General features: G+C 36.8%; 1 protein-coding gene across 1 annotated transcript in view; it reads right to left on the bottom strand.

Annotated features, from left to right (window-relative positions):
* cplane1 (ciliogenesis and planar polarity effector 1) overlaps nucleotides 1-10,371 on the bottom strand; it is a 60,876-nt gene that overhangs the window by 1,288 nt on the left and 49,217 nt on the right. The window contains exons 40-52 of the mRNA XM_081353699.1: nucleotides 9,422-9,549; nucleotides 9,084-9,306; nucleotides 8,559-8,761; nucleotides 7,128-7,203; nucleotides 6,943-7,059; nucleotides 5,830-5,865; nucleotides 5,621-5,654; nucleotides 5,397-5,525; nucleotides 3,670-3,829; nucleotides 2,869-2,924; nucleotides 1,705-1,815; nucleotides 878-1,041; nucleotides 687-782 (exon numbers count right to left, since the gene is read on the bottom strand). Coding sequence (XP_081209825.1) covers nucleotides 687-782; nucleotides 878-1,041; nucleotides 1,705-1,815; nucleotides 2,869-2,924; nucleotides 3,670-3,829; nucleotides 5,397-5,525; nucleotides 5,621-5,654; nucleotides 5,830-5,865; nucleotides 6,943-7,059; nucleotides 7,128-7,203; nucleotides 8,559-8,761; nucleotides 9,084-9,306; nucleotides 9,422-9,549 — 1,533 coding nt within the window. The remainder of the gene's footprint in view (nucleotides 1-686; nucleotides 783-877; nucleotides 1,042-1,704; nucleotides 1,816-2,868; nucleotides 2,925-3,669; nucleotides 3,830-5,396; nucleotides 5,526-5,620; nucleotides 5,655-5,829; nucleotides 5,866-6,942; nucleotides 7,060-7,127; nucleotides 7,204-8,558; nucleotides 8,762-9,083; nucleotides 9,307-9,421; nucleotides 9,550-10,371) is intronic.

Raw genomic sequence — 10,371 nt, 5'->3', positions numbered from 1 at the left:
AAATATCCTTGCATAAATATATCTGTATATAGATGATGCTGTACATACATATTTTGTATGTTTTATTTATTGTGTATATATACCTAAACCAAAACTTATTCACACGCCTTCAACATTTCTCACATTATCACAGTTTATTCGCTATAGTTTAGAAAATGGTAATAAATATGAGCAGAACTCAGTTGATATTTGACTGGTTTTGTCCGTCCTTCTGTTAGACTGTCTCACACATGAATTATGTTGAATATCTGTCAGCTGTTAAATTTAACTACACAATTAGATAATACCAGTTTAGCTCAACCAATCACCAAGCAATGCTTCATTGTGTTCAGTCTGTGTGTAAAAAGAGCATTAGCAATTAAAGAAAACACACTTCAGCAAAACATGATCAGCTCAAAGTGTCCCAATCATTTTTGCTCCCAAATGTTTATTAATGTTACTGGTAGTCACTTTATGGACAATATTAGGCTACTGTATAATATGTCACAGTTTACTTTATTTTGCTCTCCTCACTTACATAAATGAACTATAGTGTCCTGCACACACTAGTAAACCAATAATTGTTGGTTTGACTGTATTTTGTTTACTAGAAGTTTCACCAAGACAAATTCCCTGTGCACAGACTTGGCTATAAACCTCATTCTGATTCTGATATTTTTACAAAAACACATTCAGAAACTCCATACTCTGATGAGCGGTCTTTGTCCCTCCTCTGGTCCTCAGGTCGGACAGCATCCCGCGCCGGGTAACCTGGGATAACCGATCGCCTGGAAGATCACTGGCTGAATGTGAAACGTGAGATTGAAGTGATATTTAGTTTTTAAAATGATCTCGATCACCATTAATAACTGAAATCAGTCAATTCTACATCATGAACCTGGTCTGTGCAGCCCGAGCCTCTGGTTTAATGAGCCGTGGGCTTTTCCCGCAGATTTCTCCTGAAGCACAACAGTCTTTCCCAGAGAAGATGCCGAGCGTCTGTGTGGTCCGCTCGGGTTCTTGGGAATCCTCTTATTTTTCCCAGAGGATTGACTTCTGCTCCTGAAACACAGAGGAGGATATTAAGCGTGATTTGTGCTCCTCCAAAACTAAACACTGGCTCCGTCTCAAAAACACACAGAGATGCCAAAAGGTTCCTGTAAAGATGCATCACGTTTAGCTGATTGCAGAAGGCGTTGCGCAGACGCAACAGTGAGGCCAGTTTATTTATATTCACAATTACATTTATCCAAAGCGACTTACAAATGAGAACAATAGTGAAACTAACAATAGGCCAACACTAGGCAAGTGCTGTGACCCTTCTCCGTTTAGTCTAACGCAGTAGTCTAAATAAACTAAACCTTTTTTCTTTTTTAATAGATATAGAATAGAAGAGAAAGTGTTAGTATTAATGGATCAAGTGTTGCCGAAAACGACGTGTCTTTAGCCGTTTCTTTCATTCACTATGGTAATTCAAAGTGCTTTACACTGAAAGAAATTAAAATAATCACAAAATAAAAGCAAGGAAAATTAAAACCGTTATAAAAGGAATTAAAAGAGATACAAAGATGATACATTTATAAAAGAAATTAAAAGAGTAAAAAAAAAAAAAAGATACATATATAAACTTCTCATCTGGCGAAACACCGGTGTATCATATATTTTTTCCCCATGTTACTGTAGATTTCCCCATGGTGAACACACAGTAACACAGACGGCACTGACCTGAGCGTCTCGTGGAGGATTGTGGGAAGGTTCAGTGGTGTCGTGAGCAGGTCGGTGATCAGACTACAGGCGTCACGAGCTCTCTGTTCATGATGCTCCTGGAGAACCATCCTGAGAGCACATGGAGAAATGTGTCAATCGGGACGCACCTATTCAGTGGATTCCCACATGCTTCATTTCAATTTCAATTTTTGTCATTGCATGTATTATACAATGAAATTAAGGTTTGCTAATTAATTTCATTGTATAATACATGCAATGACAATAAAAGAAAATTTTAATTATTATGCTAGTGCTGTATCGTGAATAAGTCACGGGTGACTGACTGACTTATACACGATAAAGCGCTAGCCTCGAGTACCTTATTGCTTTTATAAAACGGTTACCACACAATACCAATATTAAAGCCTAAAAATATGTGTCTATGCAACTTTCATGATGTAAAATCACTAAAAGCCTTCCTTCCGCTGGAAAAAGTAGTCCCTGACTGTTAAAAGCAACAGAAGTCACATGCATTATTTCACCATTAGATGGCGGCGAAGACTGTCTTAATGAGTGAGTCAGTCAGTAGAGAAGACTTTTATATTGAAAGGAGTCTAACTTGGTGTGATGATTAGCGTGTTATAAACCCCTTTACTATTAAAAGGACAATATATTGCAGCGGATATTCAAACTGATTTTTTATTACGAGTATAGGACTGAGCTGAAAGAAAGTGCTATACTGTTAATGCAGGATCTCTCGCTTACTCGATCTCTCAATACTCTACTCTAGCTTTAATGATCATTATCAATGAGAGCATGTGTTTACGTTGCTAAGAGTGGTTGCTATGGGTGTGTGTAGTGATACAGAGAACCGTTGGGTGAATCGGTCATAGTGTTTTATCGTGAATAAAACACAACTATTGACCAATCAGAATCAAGGACTGGAACTAACTGTTTTCTAAAGTATAAATAGAGTATTCACACTGAAAATTACAAAAATATAAAGTGCACTTCAAACGCTTGCAAATGCACTTAATTACATCGGACTCAGACGTTGACATAACCGTATAAAATTCATACACTAGATGTTTGAGTCCATATTGCATAATATAAGTGCATAGTGTAGTGCTTCATTCTGGACACAACTAATGTTCGTTTAACACTCGTAATACATAATCATACCTGTCTCTTTCTTCTTTGCTTTTCTTGTTGGTTGCCAGATCCACAGAGGTTGGATTCTGAAACGGAGGTGAATTATTCAGAGAAGTAAAAGTTATCAAGAGTTTTGTGCAAAACTAAAGCTTCTTACTTAAAGTAAAGTTACTTATAGACTTCAAAACATGTGGGAAAAGCTAGAGATTGTCCAGATTCAAAGCAAAATGAATGCAAATGATGATTCATCTGAAGGTTTTTCAGTATAGAAGTAAATCTGTGTACAATATTTGTGAAGAAATTCATAATTCTTAAAAAAATGCTGCACACTTTTTTCCAAGAAAATATCTGTAATGTACAGCGTCTATATAACATTATTATTAATTACAAATTATGATTGCTATTTACATATAGTCGGTTTTTAATTTTATTTTTAATCATTAATGTTTCTTGAGCATCAAATCATCATATTAGAGTGATTTCTGAAGGATCATGTGACACTGAAGACTGGAGTAATGATGCTGAACATTCAGCTTTGATCACAGGAATACATTACACTTTACTAGATATTCACATAGAAAACAATTTGTTTTAACAGTATTTCACTTTTTACTGCAGTTTTACCTCAAACGTTTGAATGGTAGTGATTATATATAAAAATACCTACCATTCAAAATCAATACGCAAATAATACATGCTTCATAATCCAACAGAAATAAGGCTTTGCATTAGAGAAAACTGTGGAATACTGATTCTGAGAATCGTTATCATGAAAAGCAAACAGTTTGACCACACAATCAGTGTATTAATGTCTGCTCTGAGGCGTCTCACGTGTGTAAGAGGAGAGATGAAGGGTCTGCGCTCGCTCGCCCTCTTCTCTTCTCTCTGTTTACGGTACTCCATCAGTCGCTCTCTCTGTTTCCTCCTCATCCACATCCTCAGATCCCTCCGCTCCTCCTCCATCATGGCTCCGCTCGGACTGACCTCTGACCTGCCGCCCACCACACATAAACACACCAATCAAATCAATCAGTAAATATGTCACGCATCCCTCACTAATCTACTTAGCAGGGCTGTTGTTAGCCAATCATAACAGAGATCATTTACATTTAGATGTTCATCAATCAGACCCTTTTATCCAAACAGGGGAAGTACAGACAACTATAAACTATTAAAGAAAAAAAAAAAAATCTGAAATTTTTTATAAAAAAAAAAAATATATATATATATATAGAGAGAGAGAGAGAGAGAGAGAGAGAGAGAGAGAGAGAGAGAGACAGAGAGAGAGATTGAGATAAATATATATGTATATATACTGTATAAATATAAGAAATTATTTCAGTTAGTAACAAAGGCAGCATTTCAAATTTTTGTTTAGTTTAAGCTGAACTACTAAAATGATTAAAATTAAAACTAAAATAAAAATGAACTAACATTTAAAAACAATTACACAAAAACACACAACAAAAAAACTATAACATTAACTAAACTTAAAAATAAAATGCTAAACATAAAAATAAAAACTAATTCAAAATATTAATAAAATGTCATATTAATGACACTAAAATAACATTGCATCTGAGTAAAAACTGCTTATGAAAAACTCAACAACTGATGAAAGAAACTTTGACTAACACCATAATAGGACTAATAGGACATAATAGGGAAAGAAGACTCTAGAAAGAAACATTTGCTAAAACTAATATCAAAATTGCTGAATTAGGACTACAGTTTTTTCCAGTTGCTAACACACTAAAATGACACACACTGCACAGTTATTTACACTGACACACAGAGAGCAAAACCTCTTCTCAAGTCTCCAAAAGTCTAAACACAGTTTCTGCTTTACACACATTTTGCAATTCAAAATGGCATTTTTTAAACACACCGAACACGGTTCTCTGCGTAACACACAACAATCTGACATAAAGTCACATGTTTGCCATTTCAAAACACTGCCATTCAAAATGACACTCCGTGAGCTGATTGGCCGATACACGTGTCACCTGACCAAACACCTCAATGCTTAACTGTTAACACTTCAATGTTTTTCAGCTTTACTGTTTTTTCATGAGCATATTTGTGTTCAGTCCAGTGTAAATATTTCTGCTGTGCATATGTTGCACTGACTCGTTTGGTGAAAAATAAAAAAATAAATGTTTCAACAGCATGTGTGTGTGTATCTGCTAATATTTCTGTGCATGTGAACAATCTGAAGGATTTTCTACAATTTGAACTATTTTAGTATTATGGCAAAGCATCCTAAAGATGAGAGTGCTCTTCATTACGCCCAACAGTGTGTAGATGCTTAGACAAAACTCTGCTAATATGAATGAAGTGTGTGTTATTTTCCTGCAAAAGTTTGATTTTGATAATGCTGTGTGTAGTTTTGGTTGCAGTGCTTCATTTTGCAGGATATATTTGGTATTTTGCAGTTTGTGTGTGTGGGTTTGTGAGTTGTGTTAAGTGTTTTGATAAAACCAGCCTAATTTGCAAAATTGTGTGTTAGCAACTGGGAAAAAATGTAAGCATCCTAGTATGATTCCTGAGACTCTCACCTGCTCAGGTGCGGCGCTCCGGATCGGGACAGATCCAGCGCGGATCGGGATAAAGCCCCGTCCCTGATTAACTCACACAAGATGTCCTTCACGTCACTGAGGCCGCTCACACCGAGAGTCTCCTCTCCACTGATCACACATTAACAGAGGGATGATCAGACGGACAGATACAGAGACATCACCGGCAAAGGCTGAGAGCGTCGAATACTTTCATACTGACTTACTTCCCAGGATTCTCAAGCACAGACTCGGTCAATCCTGCAGGGAAACAACCAACAACACTGACGTCCATGACTGCAGCTGTAGGTGTAAGTTACAAAAACTGTGTGTGTGTGTGTGTGTGTGTGTGTGTGTGTGTGTGTGTGTGTGTGTGTGTGTGTGTGTGTGTGTGTGTGTGTGTGTGTGTGTGTGTGTGTGTGTGTGTGTGTCTCACCTGGATCAGTATCTCGTTTACGCTGCTCTGGTTTCACTGAAAACAACGAGATCATGTTAAACTGAACACACACCAGTGAACATGAGTGTCTGAAACTGGATTATACACAGAGTGATGCAGTGAACATCTATTACACAAAAACAACAGCACAACAAAAATATAAAGTAAAATCATTTACAGGCTGTTGTATATCTGACTGCTTTTAGTGGGAAAAGCTGAAAAACTGCTGGTCTAGGATCAGTTTTCTCCATTATAAAGCATATCTTTATCAACTGCACCAACGCTACAATTTTCTAAATATCAATCATTTGTTAGCAAACAAGTATTCATTACTTCAATGAGCTCATTGTTTCTGCATGAAATTATTACAGTTTAAATGAATACCTTTTTCGCTAACTGTTATATGTATATGTACATTCCTGAAATACATAACTTAGAAGTTTCCTCTGATATCAGATCACTGTAAATAATGTAATGTGGACTGAAAAGTAATCTGAAAAGCTGCTTTGAAATGATGTGTATTGTGAAAAGCGCTGTAAAAATAAATGTGAATTGAATTGAATATTTGGGAAACTGGTTTCTATTTACAACACATTTTTGTAGCGTTGAGCAATGCAGCAAATCACAAACATATCTGTTGATTTCTAAACATTTATGTCCCTGGATCACGTCACCAGTCTCGAGTCGCACGGGTAAATCTGTGGCAATAGCCAACAATACATTGTATGGGTCAAAATTATCGATTTTTCTTTTATGCCAAAAATCATGAGGATATTCAGTAAAGATCATGTTCCATGAAGATATTTTGTAAATTTCCTACCGTAAATATATAAAACATGTATTTTTGTGAGTGGATGCTGCACAATCGCCAACATAAATGAACAACTTTAAAGGAGATTTTCTCAATGTTTTGATTTTTCTGCACCCTCAGATTCCAGATTTACAATAGTTGTATCTCGACCAAATATTGTCCTATCATAACAGACCATACATCAATGGAAAGCTTATTTATTCAACTTTCAGGTGATGTATAAATCTCAATTTCAAAAAACTGACCCATGTGACTGGTTGTGTGGTCCAGGGTCCCACATGTGAGTAGAGATGACAGTGTACCTGCAGGAGGAGAGCGCTCCTGATGGACTGAACATCGGCTCAGAACAGAAGACGACAGGAACTCCTCATCCTCTCTGTCGGGGAGGAAGCGCTGCGGTGAAGGACAGTAACTCCTCACTGCAGAAACACACACTGATCAGTGGGCTTGTTTATTTCTCTATATAAAGCCACTAAAGCTTTCTAACCTTCTTGTGTGACTCTGAGCGCGCCGGACAGAGGCTTCTTCACCGAGGGGCTCAGGGTCTCGATACGGTTCACCAGCTGGAGGACAACAGGACACAACAGGAGTCAGTAGCGCTTCACAGATCTGAGTGTCTGACAGCTGATATATGGAGGTCAAGAGCTGATCATTTACACATTATATGATTTAGCTGTAGAAATGATTGGTCATCATTTCCATTCAGTTTGCTTTGGATCGCTTTTTAGCTATTATTTAGTTGTAGCAAATGAGACATGCACAAAATTGCTTAGATTAAATATAGCATAGAAACTATAATAATATACTATAAAATATATAATAATAACTATAAAATATTACAAAATTAAAATTAAAACAGAATCAACTGGTTATTAATTAGAGTAGCATTACCATGCTAGCTCTATGTGTCTGAAACAGTTCGATCAAGGACTTGGTCTCTAACTCCTTTCCGAGAGCATACACTACTCTGCTCTGATTGGTCAGATGGCTCAGTCTGCTGTGATTGGTCTACTCTGCTCTGATTGGTCAGATGGCTCAGTCTGCTGTGATTGGTCTACTCTGCTCTGATTGGTGAGATGGCTCAGTCTGCTGTGATTGGTCTAGCTCTGATTGGTCAGATGCCCCAGTCTGTTGTGATCAAGTGTGCCGCACAAGTCCTGAAAAGTGAAGCCAAAGTGTCTCGATCGCCCCCCCGATGACTGGTCCAAGTATAGCTCATAAACCCCGCCTCCCCATGGGGTCGATGGAAACTAAACAATCAAAATACACTTCAAATAAGTTTTTTCCAAAGGTTTTTCTGTCATTTAAGATAGTTTTTATCACGCTGATTTAAGTTTAAGTGTTCGTTTTTTTAAACAAGTTTGATCTTGGTTTGTTATTTGATGCAATAAAAACGTGAATGTGACGTCATGATTGACAGCTGTGATTGACAGCTTCTCAAGACGAAGTATCACTGAGGCACCAACAGACTTTTTTGGGGGATTTTCGGGAGGAGATTGGATCTTCAACTTTAATTTCTACATGTCCATAACTGTATATTTCACACAGTAAACTTTGTAGTAATCGTTTCTGCGGGAGTGAGGGCGGGACCTTGATATCGCTGCTTTACTTCAGGCTAACTACTACGCAGAATCAGGTCCCAAATCAGCGCAAGATGTCAGAGACATATTAGGACTTTGGCGGCTTCACTTTTCATCAATGGAAGAGAGTGAAGGGGCGTCGTCCATCTTTTTTTTACAGTCTATGGTTGTGATTGGTCTACTCTGCTCTGATTGGTCAGATGGCCCAGTCTATTGTATAAAAAAGCATAATGGGGAACTTTAATAAAAAAAATTCTCTGTGATTTATATTTTAGATTGTTTGTTGGTTGTGTTTCACAGAACACAGTGTTACCCAGCATGCACTGTTGGTCTCTCACCAGTCTGGTGTTGGCGAACTCTCTGTCCATGTGATCTGCGATGCTCTGCAGTCTGAGCAGCTGAGAGTCCATCTCTGAGAGCCGAGCCGAGATCTGACTCCTGGACATCAGCGCTCGCTCCAAACCAGGAGTGTTCACGGCCTTCAGCGCGCTCAGGGTCACGGGGTCTCCACCCAGCACAGCTTCCGGAGACACACACACACCTGCAGGGGATGAAGGCCGGTTAGTTTGGATCAGTGTTCATTTCGTTGACGTATCATTTTCTTCATTACGACATTTTTTCACAGACGAAAACAAGACAATAACTAAATATATCTTTCCTGTAGCTCAAACTGTGGAGCGTTGGCGCTTGCAAAGTGACCATTAACTGACATCAGAGAATTGTGAACATGCAAATGTGTGGTTAATTATTACTGAAATATTAACTTGTATTTTAAGTAATTTTAAGGACAAAAATGTTTGGGAATCCCTTCCCTAAAAGACTTTTATTAGTAGTTATTTTGTTCATGTAAATAAACAGTGTACCTGGAATCTCTCCATTTGGATTCTCAGTAAAGTGCTCAGTGTTGTTGGGGGCGGGGCTTAAGGCAGGTTTAGGGGCGTGGTTTACATCAGAAGAGGCGGGGTTTAGGACAGAAGCTGCTAGTAGGTGGAGCTCAGCAGACGACGGGGGAAGTGAAGGCAGATTCTGAAGAAGAGAGTCGTCTGTCAGATCGATCACATTAATAAACCTCCGGCCCTCAGGATTCTACAACAATACAAGAACAGCAAAGAGAGAATTACTTCTAAAAAAACACTCAAACTGTCAAAACATTATTTGATTAGATTATGGTCTGATGGCTTTCAGTGCAGCATTCCCCTACGAGATCTGCGTCAGACTGCGCTAGGCTTCTGCTTTCCGGCTGGTCTGATGATGTATCTCTAGAGTAGCGAAGATTCAGGAACACATCTGGAGGAACGACTGGAGCGACATCTAGCAGCCCTCCTTCAGCTGCGAGTGTAGAAACACACAGTAAACAAATAATGTGCAAAAAAAAAATCACATCTACACATATAATGATATATATATATATATATATATATATATATATATATATATATATATATATATATATATATATATATATATAAATAAAATTAAATTAAATTAAATTAAATATTTTGAAATGGTGTGTATGAATATTTACTACCTTTTGTTTTTTACTGGCTATAAAACAGAATTTTTTGCATAATTTACCAGAAAAAAAAAACACAAATATAATAATAATGATGATAATAATAATGATAATTATTATTAGAAACAAATCTGGGAAATTATGATAAATACTACATTTTCCCATGATTCTAAATCTAAAATCTAAACTAAATATACATTTAATCAATCAATCAATCAATTTTTATTTATAAAGCGCTTTACAACAACCAAAGTTGATCAAAGCGCTGGACAGAGACAAAAGTAAAGGCGAAAAATAAATGAGTGAAATACAAAACAATACAATAAAATAAAATACAACACATCTATAAAATCATTATGCTAATCAGTTGTCTACTCTACTACTATATTTAAAAATATATTAATATTAATAAGTGCAAAATCTTAATAAATACTATAATGGTATATAAATAGGCCTGTTAAAATTATAGATTAATTGCCTGATCATTGAGATAACTGCGATAGTTTCAAATTTATTTCAAATCACACTCATTTTTGGGATTATTTTCACAATTTTCTGTCACTGATTCTTCTTATCTTCCAATGATGTGTATGAACATCTACTGGATATAAATATTTTTTAATGGCCATGAAATAGTA

This window comes from Scardinius erythrophthalmus, assembly GCF_964197995.2.
Source record: "Scardinius erythrophthalmus genome assembly, chromosome: 23".
Lineage (NCBI taxonomy): Eukaryota > Metazoa > Chordata > Actinopteri > Cypriniformes > Leuciscidae > Scardinius > Scardinius erythrophthalmus.
The sequence above is the reverse complement of the archived record's forward strand: the minus strand, read 5'-3'. Positions and strand labels throughout refer to the sequence as shown.